This window comes from Rhinatrema bivittatum, chromosome 7 (assembly GCF_901001135.1).
Source record: "Rhinatrema bivittatum chromosome 7, aRhiBiv1.1, whole genome shotgun sequence".
Lineage (NCBI taxonomy): Eukaryota > Metazoa > Chordata > Amphibia > Gymnophiona > Rhinatrematidae > Rhinatrema > Rhinatrema bivittatum.
Window position 1 is genome coordinate 250,859,721 of NC_042621.1, and position 19,659 is coordinate 250,879,379.

Genomic DNA, 19,659 nt, shown 5'->3' on the forward strand with positions numbered 1-19,659 from the left:
AACACACAGTATGACTGCATCTTCCTGTCTTTACTATAGCAAATATATTGCAATCTAGATACAGTTTTTTAAAATACTTATTTGCATTGTAGGAGGGAAAAAGGTGCTGCATTGCTGTATTTTATGTAGCTTGCTTCTAAGAAATGCTGGTTTTTTCCCAGATGAACATGAAAGTCTCATATCAATAAAGATACAGTATTCCTTCTCCATACTTACTTATTCTGCATCATATTCATAATAACCCAGTCTGAGGGATAGACATTCTTCCCAATGAGATTCTTGAACATGATGAATGTTTCCATCAAAAAGTCCTAAAACAAAAAAGAAAAAAACATTTGAAAAAGGCCAATTTTAGATCAAAAAATGATACCCAGTGGCTGATGAAAACTCACTTGATTAATGACTTGACTCAAAAGGTAGCTCCTACATTGCTGAATGAAAAAAATTCAAACCAGTGTTAAAATACAGTGAGGCTGCATAACTTCTAATAGTGTATTTCTTCTTGTTCTCTAGGAATTTTTCTGACATTCCTCAATAAGACCAGCATTCTTCTGCCAAACTTATTGGTAGATGAACTAAGAACAAAGCTTACACGTGTACAAATAAAATGAATAATCTGAATTATTCTTCATGACAACTATGAAACTATTATCAATGACTGATGCATATTGTACTTGATTGCGTATGTATGGAAGAAGGAAAGTGGTTAAATTTCTATGTCATAGAACAATTTTTAATGCCGCACAGATGGCCAGATGGAACCTAGGAAGGGTCATTTTCAACAGCCCATATAGGGCTTTAGACTGCTTTGAAAACTCTGGCTAATGTATATAAGAACACATTGAAAATTCCTGAGTTTTGTGGGTATGCATTTGGACACATGCACAGGAAGTTACACCTGCTATTAATTAGATATAATTTTCTGCGTGTACATGTACAAGTATACCTTCAAAAATTGAAAGTATATGCGTAAATTTTTTCCAAGCCCCTATTCTGTCCTCCACCCCACCCCAAAATCCCTATAAGTGCAGGACAAATTACGCACAAAATCATGTTTTGTGCATACCTTTTCTCCATAACATCCTGGCTTCATTTTCAAAAGGCAACTTACATGCATAAAACAAGGTTTATGCATGTAAATCCTTTTGATAATTACCTCCCAAAACTTTATATGTTAAGCTGATTTTCACTATAAATGTCAGAATAATTAATTTTTATATAACTGGGCTGCTGACTCAAGAGACAGCAGGGGATAATCAGAGGCAATCAGATCCTTTGTGGGCTGTGCTCAGCCAGGAGACAGGAAGTACTAAAGCTTCTCGGTCCGCTAAGTAAAAAGATTAAGTATAACTAAGTAAGACAATCAGGAGGAGAGTCCTTTCAAACTCAATTGCAGATACAGGGTTCTGAGAACAACCTTGACCAAGAGTTAACCGTTTAACACCCACCCCAAGTTTGTTTTTCTTAAATAGTCTGCCTAAATTCATAATTGGCAAAAAGAAAAATTAGTAAATTGGTAATTCCTTAGGTGTTATCCATCAAATAAATTTACCAAAATGAGGACTATCCAAAGTAACTATTGTGGAGCCTTTATTCTGAGGGAAATCATCTGGAAACTTAGGGCTTGCCCCATTTGCTCAGAACTCTCTTCCTTGAAAAAGGAGCTTGCTGAAGTTAAAGCTGAATTAGCTGCAATAAAAAAAGTTTCACCCACTTTACATTATTCAGGAATTAATTCCCCATTACCACAGAAAACAAAAAGTCAAGGAAAAAGATATTTACAGTGGGCTCAGGTAGGTTAAGACCTGTGACTCACAGACACCCGTTCTTGACAGCTGTGCAGCCCACACGTCTACCCCCCCCCCCCCCCCACACACACACACACACTCACACAAGACATTAAGGAACTAAAAAAAATAACAGGATTACAGTGGGCTCTGGTAGAATCAGCCTATGATGTGGAGACACACACTGTATCAAGTGACAAGTACAAAACGCCTTCTCTGTATTAAATACAGAAGAAATTCTTAAGAAAGAGATTGAAGTGTTATCTGAAAAGAAAGAAGAAACCCAATGCATACACAAATTCCATAAGACAATCAGTAACCAAAGGAAAAAGCACATTGTGCTGGGTGACTCCGTCATCAGAGGCACTAATCTGGGAATTCTCAGCGAGGGAAACACTACAGTTAAAAGCCTCCCAGGATCATTGGCAGGTAGAAATGCTATTCAAATAGTCAATGTGATCAAAGAAGAAAGCAAAGACTTTAAAGTTGATATTATCATCCATCTGGGAACCAACAATCTTGCTGGAAATAACATCCAAGTGATACTGAGAGATTTCCAGTCTCTAGCAAAGCAGATTAGTCACATGACGACAACCATTGCCTTTTCAGAAGTGTTACCGGTTCATGGAAAGGGGAAGGAGAGGCTAAGTCATATTAATAGCTTCAATGTATGGCTCAAATCCTTGTGTAAGGAACAAAGTTTTGGATTTATTGGGGGCTGGGGTCATGTATGAAACAATAAAAAGCTCTTTGTCAAAGATGGCTTACATCTGTCTGTGGCAGGAAAGAGGATCCTAAGAGATAAATTCAAATCCTATGTCATAAGGCATTTAAACTAGATGCTGGGGGTGGCAGTAAGAAATTAGAATGTAACCCCCCAAACACAAATGCTAATGAAAAGGGTGGAGTGGATAACAAAACTCAACTAAATAACCAGAAAAGGAGTCCAAGAAAAGCAGTAAACTGAATGAGAAAAGCTGGAAAGCTATAAGCATAAATGCTCGTAGTTTGGGCAATAAAATCCCAGATCTGCAAGCACTAATGGTCGAGGCAGACTTGGACGTTGTTGTCGTCACGGAGACGTGATTCATGGAATATCATGATTGGGATACAATACCGGGCTATAACTTGTTAAGGAAGGACAGAGAGGACAGGAAAGGGGGAGGAGTGGCTCTTTATGTCAGAAACAATATCCAATACTCAAATATTATACCCAAACTGTTATAACAAGATACAAAATATGAAAAATAATACAACTTGTTATGTATAAAGGATGTGGATTGAGCGTGCCTTCATACGATGCCAAACTGTGAAGTTCAGCTATCGTGTATGTGAGCCTATAATGGCTTCTAAATCATTAGGCACCTCAATGTAGGTTTTAAATTTATGATTGTGTCCACGGGTTTGCGTGCTCTGCAATTATTTTCTTGATATTCAAGCCACCACTTGTATTATACTTGCGTGTGTGTAGTCAATCTTGTGCTGCCGACACCAAGGCGTTTCGGAGCTTGTGCTCCTTCTTCACGGGCTTGCTTTGACAAGAGAGACCGCGAAAACACTGTGGCAACTGTACAACATAAAAATAAACCATTACTGTCATCCTAAAGCTATTGACATTTGACTGTCACTTAGCGGGGTACTTCTGGTTGGAGTTCCGAATACATACTTATTGCTGTGGCTGATTGGGTGGTCGTGGACTGCGGCGCTGGAGATGCTGGTTGTCATGCTCCGCTGTAGAGTACAGAATAAATTCCTGATTGGGCTTACTGAAAGTGGAATCCGGATTAGAGACGGTTGAAAAAAGGCTTTAATAGCATTACTTGCCAAATAGTTTGATCGGTACTTACTGTTCTGAACCACGGCTGCCGTAACCTGCTCCTTTGGCTAGCGCGGGAGTCGGCGGGAGAAATCGCCATTTTTAAAGGAGTTCTGTCACGTAGGCTCATGACGTGTTGGGCGGTGCTACTGACGTCACTCTACTTACTGTGACGTGGGTGGATGCTAGATCAGTGACAGCCATTCTATTTTATCATTCAATCCGTGGGGTTCACAGGGCACACGTTCGGAGAATTAGAATGGGCAGTGCTGGAACAAGTGAAAGCATCATGGCGAGGAGGCAACCGTGAAATGATTCTCAATAGAAAAGAGAACCAGTGGATTCATCGACTGAACACATTAGAACCCCACGGATTGAATGATAAAATAGAATGGCTGTCACTGATCTAGCATCCACCCACGTCACAGTAACTAGAGTGACGTCAGTAGCACCGCCCAACACGTCATGAGCCTACGTGACAGAACTCCTTTAAAAATGGCGATTTCTCCCGCCGACTCCCGCGCTAGCCAAAGGAGCAGGTTACGGCAGCCGTGGTTCAGAACAGTAAGTACCGATCAAACTATTTGGCAAGTAATGCTATTAAAGCCTTTTTTCAACCGTCTCTAATCCGGATTCCACTTTAAGTAAGCCCAATCAGGAATTTATTCTGTACTCTACAGCGGAGCATGACAACCAGCATCTCCAGCGCCGCAGTCCACGACCACCCAATCAGCCACAGCAATAAGTATGTATTCGGAACTCCAACCAGAAGTACCCCGCTAAGTGACAGTCAAATGTCAATAGCTTTAGGATGACAGTAATGGTTTATTTTTATGTTGTACAGTTGCCACAGTGTTTTCGCGGTCTCTCTTGTCAAAGCAAGCCCGTGAAGAAGGAGCACAAGCTCCGAAACGCCTTGGTGTCGGCAGCACAAGATTGACTACACACACGCAAGTATAATACAAGTGGTGGCTTGAATATCAAGAAAATAATTGCAGAGCACGCAAACCCGTGGACACAATCATAAATTTAAAACCTACATTGAGGTGCCTAATGATTTAGAAGCCATTATAGGCTCACATACACGATAGCTGAACTTCACAGTTTGGCATCGTATGAAGGCACGCTCAATCCACATCCTTTATACAGAAACAATATCCAAGCATCTGAGCTTCAAGGAAGATGGGGCAAAGAAGAAGCACTATGGGCAGACCTAAAAAAAGATGATGGGGCATCCATTTTTATTGGAGTGGTTTACAGGCCTCCAAACTAAAAGGACGAGCTTGACAGAGATCTGGTTGAACACATCCAAAAGATGGGAAAGAAGGGAGAAGTGGTGATTGTTGAAGACTTTAATCTGCGGGATGTAGACTGGAGAATACTAGGGATGTGAATTGTTTTTTGATGACTTAAAATATCGTCCGATATATTTTAAATCATCAAAAATTGTTAGAGGCGTGATACAATAGGAATTTCCCCGATTTATCGTCCAAAATCGTAAATCGGGGGAAGGGGGGAGGGGAAGGGGGAGGGCAGGAAAACCGGCACACTAAAAAAACCTTAAAACCAACCCCGACCCTTTAAAATAAATCCCCCACCCTCCCGAACCCCCCAAAATGTCTTAAATTACCTGGGGTCCAGTGGGGGGGTCCCGATGTGATCTTCCACTCTCGGGCCACGGGTGCGTTAATAGAAATGGCGCGGAGCTACCTTTGCCCTGTCATATGACAGGGCAAAGGTAGCGCCGGTGCCATTTTGGTTCCTGTCCCCTGACGTCACGAGCGCAGGAGATCGCTCCCGGACCCCCGCTGGACCCCCAGGGACTTTTGGCCAGCTTGGGGGGGGCCTCCTGACCCCCACAAGACTTGCCAAAAGTCCAGCGGGGGTCCGGGAGCGACCTCCTGCACTCGAATCGTATTGCCGTATTGCAAAAGCGCCGGCCGTATGGCCGTATTGCAAAATGGCACCGGCCGTATGGACGGCGCCATTTTGCAATATGGCAATACGATTCGAGTGCAGGAGGTCACTCCCGGACCCCCGCTGGACTTTTGGCAAGTCTTGTGGGGGTCAGGAGGCCCCCCCAAGCTGGTCAAAAGTCCCTGGAGGTCCAGCGGGGGTCCGGGAGCGATCTCCTGCGCTCGTGACGTCGGGGGACAGGAACCAAAATGGCGCTGGCGCTACCTTTGCCCTGTCATATGACAGGGCAAAGGTAGCGCCGGCGCCATTTCTATTAACGCACCCGTGGCCCGAGAGTGGAAGATCACATCGGGACCCCCCTACTGGACCCCAGGTAATTTAAGACATTTTGGGGGGGTTCGGGAGGGTGGGGGATTTATTTTAAAGGGTCGGGGTGGGTTTTAGGGTTGTTTTAGTGTGCGGGTTTTCCCGCCCTCCCCCGATTTACGATTTACACGATTTTAAAAAAAACAAAACCGCGACGATCCGATTCCCTCCCCCCCAGCCAAAATCGATCGTTAAGACGATCAATCACACGATTCACATCTCTAGAGAATACCTTCTGCAAAATCTAACAATAGTAGAGAGATAGTGGATGCCCTGCAAGGGGCTCTGTTCAAACAAATGGTAATGGAACCCATGAGGGAGGGAGCTATACTCGATTTATGCTTCACTTTTTTGAAGGAGTTAATAAACATGTGAACTGGTAATAAAAGGTGAACCGGTAGATGTAGTGTACATGGATTTTCAGAAGGCATTTGACAAAGTTCCTCATTATTTATTATTTATTTATTTAACATTTTTCTATACCGACCTTCATGGTTAAATACCATATCAGGACGGTTTACATCGAACAGGGGTAAAAAATAACTAGGTAAAGGAAGAAACAAAGTTACATTAAATGAGGACCGTGAACTTGGAAGCTTAGGTAGCTGGAAGAAAAAAGATAAATTTAAGTTAAAAGGAGAAATAACAAATTCCGGACTAGAGATAGTTCGGATTAGAGTTAGTCCACAAGTTAGAGTTGGTATCCATGCTGTCCAGGTAATCAGAGGAGTAGATAACGTCTAATGTGTATCCCAGGGTTCTGGGAAGGCTAGGCGGAACAGCCACGTTTTGAGTTTTTTCTTAAAAGTTAGCAGGCAAGGTTCCAGCCTGAGTTCAGCGGGGAGGTTGTTCCAGATGGCTGGGCCTGCTGTCGAAAATGCTCGGTCCCTGGATGCAATGAGTCGTGTGGCTTTGGTTGGAGGGGCTTGTAGCGTTCCTTTGGATATTTCTCTCATTGGCCTATTAGAAGTATGGAGTTTTAATGGGATTTCAAGGTCGAGATAAAGGATATCGTAGATGGATTTGTGTATTAATGATAAAGATTTGTGAAGGACTCTGTGGTTGATTGGTAACCAGTGTAGATTTTGGAGGATGGGTGTAATATGATCACTCCGGTTGGTGCTTGTTAGGATTCTGGCAGCAGCATTTTGTATCATCTGAAGTGGCTTAATGGTTGAACTGGGTAGACCTGTGAGGAGCGCGCTGCAGTAGTCTATTTTGGCAAATATCAAGGATTGAAGAACTGTCCTAAAGTCGTGGAAATATAAGAGAGGTTTGAGTCTTTTTAATACCTGTAGTCTGAAGAAGCAGTCTTTGGTAATAGTGTTAATCATACTCTTTAGGTTAAGACGGTTATCAAGTATTACCCCAAGGTCTCTAACCTGAGTATGAATGAGGGCGTGGTTATGTTGGGTCTGTGACTGGTAGTTGTCTTGGTTGGCGGAAATGAGGAGGAGTTCAGTCTTGTTAGCATTGAGGACCAAATTTAAACTGTTGAGGAGACTAGTGATAGATTGTAGGCAGTTGTTCCAGATCGAGAGTGATTTGTTAATGGATTCCGTTATGGGGATCAGGATCTGCACATCATCTGCTTAAATGTAGTGAATAAGGTTGAGACTTGTTAACAGTTGGCACAGGGGGAGGAGGTAGATATTGAAAAGTGTGGGGGACAGGGAGGATCCTTGAGGTACTCCTAGTGATGAATTTGTTGGTGGTGATTCTTTATTATTTATTCTGACCTTGAAGCTTCTATCGCTAAGGAAAGACTTGAACCAGTTGTAGACTTGTCCTGAGATGCCTACTGTGAAGGATATAGTATATTGTAATCTTCTAAATACTCTGAGAGCTGGGTGTTAACCACCTTTTCTGTGATTTGGCTAAGAATGGAAGATTCGATATAGGGCGAAAATTAGCTAGTTCACTAGGGTCTAAGTTGTGTTTCTTAAGGAGGGGTTTGAGAGAGGCGTTTTTTAGGATGTTTGGGTACAAACCTTGGGTTAAGCAGCAGTTTATGATGTTGGCCAGTGGTCCGGAGATTGTGTTTGGTATGAGTAGGAGTAGCTTGGTTGGTAGGTTGTCTGTGGGGTGGCTGGATGGTTTCTGCTTCTTGAGAATGGATTCGATCTCTTTAGATGAAGTTAATTCGAAGTTGTCTAATTTGGCTCCCTTAAGCATATGGGTATTGGTAAATGAAGCGAGGGTGTTGTTATTGGGTGGAAGGATTGAGAGTGTGTTTCATATCTTCTGCTGAAAGAAAATGGCTAGCTCGTTTGCCTTGGATTGAGCTTGTTCGTCTGGGATCGGTGGTGGTAGTGACTTTGTGATTTGAGACACATAAGAGAAGAGAGCCTTCGCGTCATATTGGAGATCATGGATTTTATTGGCGTAAAAAACTTTTTTTGATTTTAAAACTGATGACCTGTAATGATGTAAGGTTCCTTTGTATGATGAAAGTGTAGAGGGGGAAGGGGCTTTACGCCATTTGTTTTCCTTATGACGTAGTTCTTGTTTTATCTGTTTGAGTTCATTGGAGAACCAAGGTTGATTTCCTTTTTTTAAAGGATTAATTCTTTTCGAGATAGATGGGCAGTGCTTATTTGCTACAGCTTCAGTGATCTTGTGCCAGGAGAGCACCGCTGTGTTGGGGTTGGATAGATCTATATTTTTGAGATCCTTAGTGAGCTGTTCGCTGAGTGTGTCGGAAGCACATGATTTCCTGAAGTGAATGGAGGAGAGGTGTTGGGTGGTGGGTGTCTGTTTTTTTGAAGTGAGGGTGGTTGTTATCAGATAGTGGTCTGACCAGGGGATGGGGGTACAAGCCGGATCCTTGGTAATGGAGAAATTAGAGTTGATAAAGATAAGGTCCAAGGTGTGTCCTGCTTTATGTGTGGGTCCGTTGACGATCTGGGTGAATCCCATTGCATTGAGGGCGGTGAGAAGGGCTTCACAATTGGGTGCATGGTGAGTGGCTTCAAAGTGTATGTTAAAGTCTCCCAAGATTATGGTAGGAGAGTCAGTGTTGATATGTTTAACAATGGTTTTAATAAGGGGGGAGGCGTCTGCTTCCAATACTCCTGGGGGGGCATAAACTAGTAAGACTTGCAGATAATTAGATTTGAATAAACCTAGTTCTAGTTTGGATTCTGTCTTGATTGTATGAGATGTTAGTCTGAGTTCTTTCTTGGTGGCTAGTAACAGGCCACCCCCTCATTTTTTGTGTCTGTGGATAGAGAAAAAGTCGTATTTGTGGGTAGGTAATTGATTGATTAGCGCTATATCTGTGTTTTTTAGCCAGGTTTCTGTGATGGCGCAAACGTCAGGGTTACAGTCTAAGAGATAGTCATTGAGGATATGAGTCTTTTTTGTCAAGGATTGAGAATTAAATAGGGTCACTGAGAGAAGAGTTAGACCTAGGAGCTGAGTCAAGGGAGTGATCAGGATAGGGATGAGAGAACTGGGAATTCTTGCTGGAGGGGATTGAGCTGAAAGCATGTTGAAGAGGTGGCGGTGATATCTGATGGGAATATGTTGGGTCATCATAATTGTGTTACTCAGGTCTTGTTGTGAGTGCAGAGATGTGAATTAGTTAAGGGTCCTGAGCGGTTGTTGTTTCCAGGCTTCGCTTTCCGATGAGTTAGTTGAAAAGGGTTGTTTGAGCCGCGGGCGTGTGGAGTCGGAAGGGGGCTGCACAAAGGGGCTCACAAAGAAGAATACTGGACAAATGCTGGTCGAAAACAGTTAGAAGAAAGCTGGGCGAGTGCAAACAATACAAATTTTGTTTTTGTTTTTTTTTATTTTCTTTTGTATGATCTAATAAGTCCCTTTGTAGGATCTGCTGATAACTCTGGCTATTCCACGGGCTCTCGGTGTGACGTTGATGTGATTAGCGCAGGTCTAGAGTAAACAACTTGGGCGCGGCTGTCTAGAGGTGGTTTGATAGGTTCTGTTGCGGGTGGATAGTGATTGAAGATTACTGTGGTTGTCTTTGATGTTTGTGCTCTGCAACTTCATACAGTTGCTAGTGACACTGTTATGCTGACGGAGTTGAAAAAGGTAGGCAGCTGAGGAGGAACCGACCGAGTGGGGAATCGGGGCTCCCTCGGGGCTGCGCCGAAGGGGCGAGACAAAGGGGCAGGCCCCTTTGTCGTGCGACGCTCGGCGCGTGGCGCCGGGCTGAAGAGAATTTAAAGACCCACTGGGCTGGCTCCTATTAGATCCAATTAGCTCTTTAAAACTCCCTCTGCAGCTTTGGGACTGGCCGATCTGGCTGGTGGGAGGGTCTTAGGTCCGTGGGGCTGCTGCTTTGGCTTCGAGGTTGGCGTTCAGGCTCGCCGGGGGGAAGGGAAAATAAACAGGCCTTACCCCGACGGGTCTGGGCGCCGACTGCGCAGGCCTCCCTTCGCTGATGGTAACTGCTGTTTCAGGTAAGAAGAAACACACACACACAGGCGCGGTGACGGAGGGATATGATTTTTTAAAACTCCCTCTGCAGCTTTGCGATTGGCCGATCTGGCTCATGAGAGGCTTCTAGGAAAAGTAAAATGTCATGGGATAGGTAGCGATGTCCTTTCGTGGATTACAAACTGGCTAAAAGACAGGAAACAGAGAGTAGGATTAAATGGACAATTTTCTTAGTGGAAGGGAGAGGGCAGTGGAGTGCCTCAGGGATCTGTACTGGGACCCTTACTTTTCAATATATTTATAAGTGATCTGGAAAGAAATACGACAAGTGAGGTAATCAAATTTGCAGATGATACAAAATTGTTCAGATTAGTTAAATCACAAGCAGACTGTGATAAATTGCAGGAAGACCTTGTAAATTAGGCATCTAAATGGCAGATGAAATTTAATGTGGACAAGTGCAAGGTGATGCATATAGGGAAAAATAACCCATGCTATAGTTACACAATGTTAGGTTCCATATTAGGTGCTACTACCCAAAAAAGAGATCTAGGCATCATAGTGGATAACACATTGAAATCATCAGTTCAGTGTGCTGCGGCAGTCAAAAAAGCAAACAATGTTGGGAATTATTAGAAAGGGAATGGTGAATAAAATAGAAAATGTCATAATGCCTCTGTATCGTTCCATGATGAGACCACACCTTGAATACTGTGTACAATTCTGGTCGCTGCATCTCAAAAAAGATATAATTGCGATGGAGAAGGTACAGAGAAGGGCTACCAAAATGATAAAGGGAATGGAACAGCTCCCCTATGAGGAAAGACTAAAGAGGTTAGGACTTTTCAGCTTGGAGAAGAGACGGCTGAGGGGGAATATGATAGAGGTATTTAAAATCATGAGAGGTCTAGAACAGGCAGATGTGAATCATTTTTTTTACTCTTTCGGATAATAGAAAGACTAGGGGGCACTCCATGAAGTTAGCATGTGGCACATTTAAAACTAATCGGAGAAAGTTCTTTTTCACTCAACACACAATTAAACTCTGGAATTTGTTGCCAGAGGATGTGGTTAGTGCAGTTAGTGTAGCGGTGTATAAAAAAGGATTGGATAAGTTCTTGGACGAGAAGTCCATTACCTGCTATTAATTAAGTTGACTTAGATAATAACCACCGCTATTACTAGCAACGGTAACATGGAATAGACTTAGTTTTTGAGTACTTGCCAGGTTCTTTTGGCCACTGTTGGAAACAGGATGCTGGGCTTGATGGACCCTTGGTCTGACCCAGTATGGCATGTTCTTATGTTCTAAATGTTCAGGTGGATGCCCACCTCAGCACCAGTGATCATAAAACGGGTATGGTTTCATATCAAAAATAGGATACGGAGAAGGAGCACGAAGACCCGAGTTTTGCAGTTCAAAAACACGGACTTTGATGAAATGGGGAAGTACCTGGAGGAAGAACTAGAAGGCTGGGAGAACAAGAGAGATGTGGAACAACAATGGATCAAAATAAAAGGAGTAATTACCAAGGCAACTAATGTATAGGTTAGAAAAGTAAAGAAAAGCAAAAGAAAAATGAAATTGGTTCTCAAAGGAGGTGGCTGACAAAATAAAAGCTAAAAGAACAGCGTTCAAGAAATATAAAGGATCCCAAAGGGAGGAGCACAAAGAAGAATATCTGGTGGAACTGAGGGAGACGAAGAAAGTAATCAAGACGGCAAAAGGTCAAGCAGAAGAAAGGATAGCCAAAGAGGTAAAGCGAGGTGACAAAACAGTTTTCAGATACATTAGAGAAAGGAGAAAAGTTCAAAGTTGTATAGTGAAATTGAAAGGTGAAAAGGATCAATGTGTGGAATGAGATGAAGAAATGGCAGAAATATTAAACGAATACTTCAGTTCGGTGCTCACTAAAGAGGACCCTGGAGAAGGACCGTTGCTAGTTAACAAGAAACTGGAGGGTAGTGGAGTAGATGTCACTCCATTTACAGTAGAGAATGTATGGGAAGAGCTGGGTAAACTGAAAATGGACAAAGCCATGGGGCCTGATGAGGTTCATCCAAGGATACTGAGGGAGCTCAGAGATGTGCTGGCGGGTCTGCTGTGTGACCTGTTCAATAGATCCCTAGAAACGGGAGTGGTGCCGAGTGATTAGAGAAGAGTGGTGGTGATTCCACTTCACAAGATGTCTGGAGGATGTGAATGAATAGAAGAGGCATAGGGGGGCTTGCGGGAAGGACAACTACTACCTGGTGATTAATACTCTTATTCAATAAACATACACACGGTTAATGCGACTCCAACATTGCTCAATGCTTCAATGGCAAGAGGAAATGTGGAAAAAAGGATTTGCATTCACAAAAAAGCGGGGGAGTAGCTTGCTTGTTGCGGCGGTTACTACCCCAAACCAAATAAGCCTGATACTTCACTTTCAATGCATATCCAGCGTAGCTCTCTGCTTCAACGGCAGGGGGGAATGAAGATAGAGGATTTACATTCAGACAACAACCAACAAGGACTGAATTGCATAGTCTGAGTAAACAAATAAGCATGGGTGTAGGCTTGCTTGTTACGGCGGTTACTACCCCGAATCAATTAAGCCTGATATTTCACTTTCAATGCATATCCAGCATAGCTCTCTGCTTCAACGGCAGGGGGGAATGAAGATAGAGGATTTACATTCAAACAACAACCAACAAGGACTGAATTGCATAGTCTGGGTAAACAAATAAGCATGGGTGTAGCTTGCTTGTTATGGCAGTTACTACCCCGAATCAATTAAGCCTGATATTTCATTTTCAATGCATATCCAGCACAGCTCACTGCTTCAACAGCAGGGGAGATGAAGATAGAGGATTTATATTCAGACAACAACCAACAAGAACTAAATTGCACAGGCTGGGTAAATAAATAAGCGTGGGAGTAGCTTGCTTATTGCAGCGGTTACTACCCCTAACCAATTAAGCTTAATACTTCACTTAGATGCAGCTCCAGCACTGCTCTCTACATAAATGGTGGGGGTTGAAGGTAACTAGAACCAAAAAGTTACTATTTATTTATTTATTTTTAATTTTTATATACCGGAGTTCCTGTATGCAATACAAATCAATCCGGTTTACAAGTAACAAAAAGGTTGCCCTGGTCTGGGAGGTTAGACCGGGGTTTTTTTACATAGAACATAGAACATTGAACAATAAAACAAAACAATCAACCATTGAACATAATTACTAATAAGGGCCAAGAGAAACAGATAAGTATGAGAAAAGAATAAGTGTGGAAGCTTGCTGGGCAGACTGGATGGGCCGTTTGGTCTTCTTCTGCAGACATTTCTATGTTTCTATGTAACTGTACAGGCGTAGACTTAGTTTTTGGGTACTTGCCAGGTTCTTATGGCCTGGATTGGCCACTGTTGGAAACAGGATACTGGGCTTGATGGACACCCTTGGTCTGACCCAGTATGGCATGTTCTTATGTTCATAAGAGAAAATCTCTCTAGTGAGAAATTATATTAATAAGATTATAAAGTTTGCATACATCCCAGAAGTCTACCTTCACATCACACTAAAAAAAATGGTTTTCTAAAAGCTGAAAAATGGTTTTCTAAAAGCTGAAAAGAAAGAACTGGTCCAGAGTCGATTCAAACAGTAATAAACAGTATTTCACTTCTAAGTCACTGATTTAAGTGTAGCCTACTAAACACTGGGTAGCTTATGTGAAATTAAACTGAGGGTATAAGTCCAATATCCATTCAACTAATGATTAAATCACCATCTCAACTTGCACTCTGGTTTGGAAGTCTTATCAGAGATAAAGACTGAAAGAAAATAAAGACGTCTCCTGTTTCTCCACTAGAGAAGATTTATTTATTTAATTTATAGGTATTTCTTTTTCACCTAATTACCAATAATCATGTTCCACGTAGATTAAAACATAAAATCTTATACATACAATCAAGAATGCAATCTCAAAATTATAATCAAAATGTAAAATAAAACAAAATCTGAAGGAAAAAACCTGTAATTCCTGGGTATTTGTATGTTTTTGTGAAGAAAGTCCCGTTTATGCATTTTTCGTTACAGTAGTAAAATTTTGCTTGTAGTCTGCTCTATGCTATTTCTTAGTTCAACATTAATGAGTTCCTGCAATGCAAGATCATACAAAGTAGCTCATTAATTTTGAATGTAGCAAAAATTAAACTGCAAAAATTGCTTTGTGAGCTGCTTTTATAAAAAAAGATAATTATAATCTTAATGAGGTGTTATCTTTCTTGACAGCTTACCTGTAGATATGCTTCTTATGAAACTGAGCTTAATCGTATCCATAGTAAACGATCTTGGAAATGGGTTGCTAACCCATGAGAAATGGGTTAGTACATTGGCCTCTGTTACTTGCATACTGGGTCATTCATCAAGCTGCAATGTGGCCTTATCGAGTGCGATAATGCCCTATCACATGCAATACCGGCAGCATCACAGCAGTACTACTCAAATTAAGGAAAGGAGTGTAGGGAGGGTTTGGGTGGAGTTATAATCACAGCAGCATGGCGGGAGATAATGCTTTTCACATTTTTGCCAGCAGCACTATGGGAAAAAACTACACCTTTTCCCGTGGTGCAATGGGGGTGATAATGTGTGGCACTCCATACCATGGTGGGCAAAGCCACACCACCGCAATGCGAGCGGCTGCACAACATTGCCCCCCCCCCTTTTTTTTTTTTGTTCATGGGCCACTATTCTGATGAATCTAGGCCATAGATACCAATTATATAACACACAAAACTTGCACCTGTCTTCCAGAAATATATAGTCAAAATTGAAGCAGTATGGAGGAGGGCTACCAAAATAGTACAGAACCAACACTACAAATTCCTATGAAATGAAAGTAAAGTATCTAACTATCATCCCAGAGGAGAGAAGAAAGACAATGAGAACTAGGGGGAAGATATTGCAGTAGAAGAAGACCGGAAGCACATGATGCTAGGCACGCGAATCTCAAACCTCTCAATCCTTTGAGTGAAGATCAACCTAATGGTGGTTGAAGAGGACTGGAAAATATAGCCTTGGAAATACTTAAAACGTAAAAATGTTTAGAGAGAGGTTTAATAGGAGGATATAATCTTTAGAGTTTGCATGTTTCTGAGATAATAAGCAAGCCAGAGAGAGGTAATTCTAGTGTCTGTCTTTCCCTCCCTCCCACCTACCCCTAGCTAAACCCTTGATTTTTAGGCAAAAGACACTTTCTCAGTAAAAATCAATCAGGCTCTATTCTAAACTATACTACTGCACCAGCCTTATTGAGAGTTTATTCATCCCCTTTTCTGTTCACTAGCAGATTAATTAGAGAATACACCTATAAATTGAAAGTACTCTAATTCCAACTCCCTTAGCAACCTAAATTCAACTAGGAACTCAACAACATTAAGATGAAGGCGGCAGCCCAGCAGCAAGAGGGGGGCTTTCCAGTCTTGCATCGAGTGTCACATGTATGATTTTTTAACCGCTGGTGAGAGATCGTATGTGTGCACCCGGTACAAGGCGCTTCTGACTCTCAGAAAACGAGTCTGATCTCTGGAGGCTAGAGTGGCAGACCTGGAGTAGCTGAGGCAGACAACGAGGTACACTGATGAGACCTTCATGGACATAGTATTCAAGTCCCAAATCCAGTCTGGCAGCCTCGGGGCTGCCTTGGATCAGAAAGATCTCCCAGTTGGAGTGCATTACCCACGTGTAGCAGAAAGTGATCCTGTAGTAAGAACCTGCTCTCCACGTGATGTGTTGTTCTATTGTACTGAGGACAAGTCTCTCAGGGCTACTGCCCAGGAGGGAAGGGTTAGGTCGGCCATCATAGTTGGCAATTCGATTATTAGAAATGTAGATAGCTGGATGGCTGATGGACATGAGGACTGCCTGGGAACTTGTCTGCCTGGTGCAAAGGTGGCAAATCTCACGCATCTCCTAGATAAGATTATAGACAGTGCTGGGGAGGAGCCAGCTGTCGTGGTACATGCGGGCACCATTGACATAGGAAAATGTGGGAGGGAGGTTCTGGAAGCCAAATTTAGGATTTTAGGTAGAAAGCTGAAATCCAGAACCTCCATGGTGGCATTCTCTGAAATGTTACCTGTTCAACATGCAGGTCCCCAGAGGCAGACAGAGCTCCTGAGTCTCAATGCATGGATGAGACGATGGTGCAGGGAAAAGGGACTCAGTTTTATAAGGAACTGGACTACCTTTTGGGGAAAGGGGAGGCTATTCTGAAAGGTGAGGTTCCACATTAACCAAAATGGAACCAGGCTGCTGGCACTAACTTTAAAAAGGAGATAGAACAGCTTTTAAACTAGAACAAGGGGGAAAGCTGACAGTCAATCAGCAGTGCATAGCTCTGAGGAATGTACCTTTGAAGGATACTAATGAAACAGGAGAGTTAGGGCATCCCAACAGAGAGGTTCCAATAAATGCAGAAGCCTATAAGTAAAGAATCACCAAATCTAAAGAATTCTAAATTATCCATATCAACTGAAAAGATCATTAATACAAACAAAAAACACACTTTGAAATGTTTGTATGCAAATGCCAAAAGTCTAAGAAGTAAGATGGGAGAGTTAGAATTTATAGCATTGAATGATAATATAGACATAATTGGCATTTCAGAGACCTGGTGGAAGGAGGATAATCAATGGGACAGTGCTATATCAGGATAAGAACATAAGAAATTTGCTATGCTGGGTCAGACCAAGGTTCCATCAAGCCCAGCATCCTGTTTCCAACAGAGGCCATAAGAACCTAGCAATTACCCAAACACTAAGAAGATCCCATGCTACTGATGCAATTAATAACGGCCACAACTACATTCTAATCCTACTAGACCTATCAGCAGCCTTCGACACAGTAAACCACTCAATACTGATAGACCGTCTCACCGAAATAAGATTAAAGGAAAAAACTCTGCAATGGTTCTCATCATATCTATCCCAAAGGACATACCAGGTATCAATCAACGACACCCTATCAAAGAAAATAAATCTTGTCACTGAAGTTCCCCAAGGATCCGCACTATCTGCGACGTTATTCAACATTTATCTTCTACTGATATGCCACTTCCTCTCAAATCTTAAACTGAATCCCTTCATTTACGCTGATGACATCCAAATACTCATCCCAATACAAAACTCCCTAGAAGAAACCTACAAAAAAACTGCCAAATACCTCACAAAAATAAAGCAATTGCTAAATAATATGAGACTCATCCTAAACATTGACAAGACTGAAATAATCATGCTAGATAGAAAAAACAATCCCACTCATATGCCATCTCTCAATGTAATGAATTATAACACAGCAATCTCCCCTGTCACCCATACACACAACCTTGGAGTCATAATCGATAAGAAGCTATCCTTCAAGTACCACATCTCTGCAAAAATCAAAGACAGATTTCACAAACTCCTAACACAACGACACCTAAAACCATTCCTGTCACCCAATGATTTCAGAACAGTACTCCAACTACTCATCTTCTCCAACCTAGACTACTGCAACTCACTGCTGTTCAACTTACCTCTCACCACCATCTGACCGCTACAAACCCAACAAAATATAGCCGCCAGGATACTCACAGGAACAAGAAAATCCGATCATATTACTCCAACCTTCATTTCTCTACACTGGCTCCTGATAAAATACAGAGTTGACTACAAAATATTATCAATAGTTCACAAAATAATATATGAAAAACAAATTGGCTCAGTGCATCCATAAAACTCCACTCTCCAAATAGAAATCTCCGATCAACAAACAAAGGCCTACTAAAAATCCCACCAACCCATCACAAACTCATAACAACTAGGAAAAGAGCCATATCCCTAGGAAGCCCTGAACTGTGGAACTCCTTCCCAACAGTACTAAGATTGCAACAAAATGTAAAAACTTTCAAAAAAGAGCTAAAAACCTGGTAGTTTACAAAAGCCTACCAAAACTCTTAATGACACTATAACAAAATGACTTCACTAGAAGACACCAGACTATATCAAAATGACTCCAAAAAAGACTATTTACTAGTTTGACCGAAAAGTCATTTTAACAAATGTTTAATTGTCAATAATGTTTAATTACTGAGAATCAATACTTTGTAAACCGTTGTGATGGCGAAACCGAACGACGGTATATAAAACTCGATAAATAATAAATAATAGCAGTGGCTATTCCCTAAGTAAACTTTATTAATAGTTGTTAATGGACTTCTCCACCAAGAACTTATCCAAACCTTTTTTGAACCCAGCTACACTAACTCACTAACCACATCCTCTGGCAACAAATTCCAGAGCTTTATTGTGCATTGAGTGCAAAAGAATTTTCTCCGATTAGTCTTAAATGTGCTACTTGCTAACTTCATTGAATGCCCCCTAGTCCTTCTATTATTCAAAAGTGTAAATAACTGCAATGATAGGGAGGATCAACTTGGTGGGGTGTAGAACTTTATGTCCGGGAGGGTATACAGTCAAGCAGTATAAAGATCATACAAGAAACTAAATGCTCAGTAGAATCTATATGGGTAGAAATCCCATGTATGTTGGGAAGAGTATAGTGATGAGTATACTATCGTCCACTTGGCCAATATGAACAAACAGATGATCGACCCGAGTCCACACCTCAGCAGCACTGACTCCACAGCTTACCAGACAGGCTGATTCTCCTTCTCGCAGGCCCCATGCCGCCAAACCCCCCACGGGGCCACGAGAAAGACAATCACAGACCTGCCTCCTTGGTAGGCCCAGGCTGTGACACCCGCCTCCTGGATCCACTTGGATGTACAACTCTCGCAGGCCTCAGCCCAGACCTACTTCAATGGTAGGCCTCACCTGAGCCACCTGCCTCTTGGACGTACCCGGATAGACGAACCGCGAGCATGAACGCTCCCGCCTGCTGCCTTCCTACAGACTGCGACACCCTCCTGCCGCTGAAGGACCACTGCCGCCCTTAACCGACTCCGTAGGTTGCCCGCAGGCCCAACACAGAGCCGCCGAGCCCTCCCATTGCCAGCCGACCTAAGACTCCGCCCACCTACGCTCCCAAGGTGACGACGTGGAACAGGACTTGACACTAAAAAAAAAAAAAAGAGGCAACAGAGTGCCTCAGGTGCCACGCGACACCCTGCCCCTCCATGCGCCCCATCATGTGGACACTGAAGGGCACCACAACCACAACCTCAACCTCCTCTCCCTAACCCCCAGCCTCACTAAACCACTCCACACCCCACTCTCTACCACACCATACCCACTACACTCAAACAAAGATGCAAACTTTCCCCATCATCAATCATGTCTTCAGCAACCAGAAAAAAAACAACTACCCCTACACCGAAACCCACCTAAC

General features: G+C 42.4%; 1 protein-coding gene across 5 annotated transcripts in view; it reads right to left on the minus strand.

Moving 5' to 3' along the window:
* DOCK1 (dedicator of cytokinesis 1) overlaps positions 1 to 19,659 on the minus strand; it is a 1,428,876-nt gene that overhangs the window by 557,265 nt on the left and 851,952 nt on the right. For 3 of the 5 annotated variants that reach the window (XM_029610025.1, XM_029610028.1, XM_029610024.1), the window contains exons 29-30: positions 393 to 431; positions 217 to 311 (exon numbers count right to left, since the gene is read on the minus strand). In XM_029610025.1, coding sequence (XP_029465885.1) covers positions 217 to 311; positions 393 to 431 — 134 coding nt within the window. The remainder of the gene's footprint in view (positions 1 to 216; positions 312 to 392; positions 432 to 19,659) is intronic. The other 2 variants (XM_029610029.1, XM_029610027.1) reach the window with 1 other exon arrangement.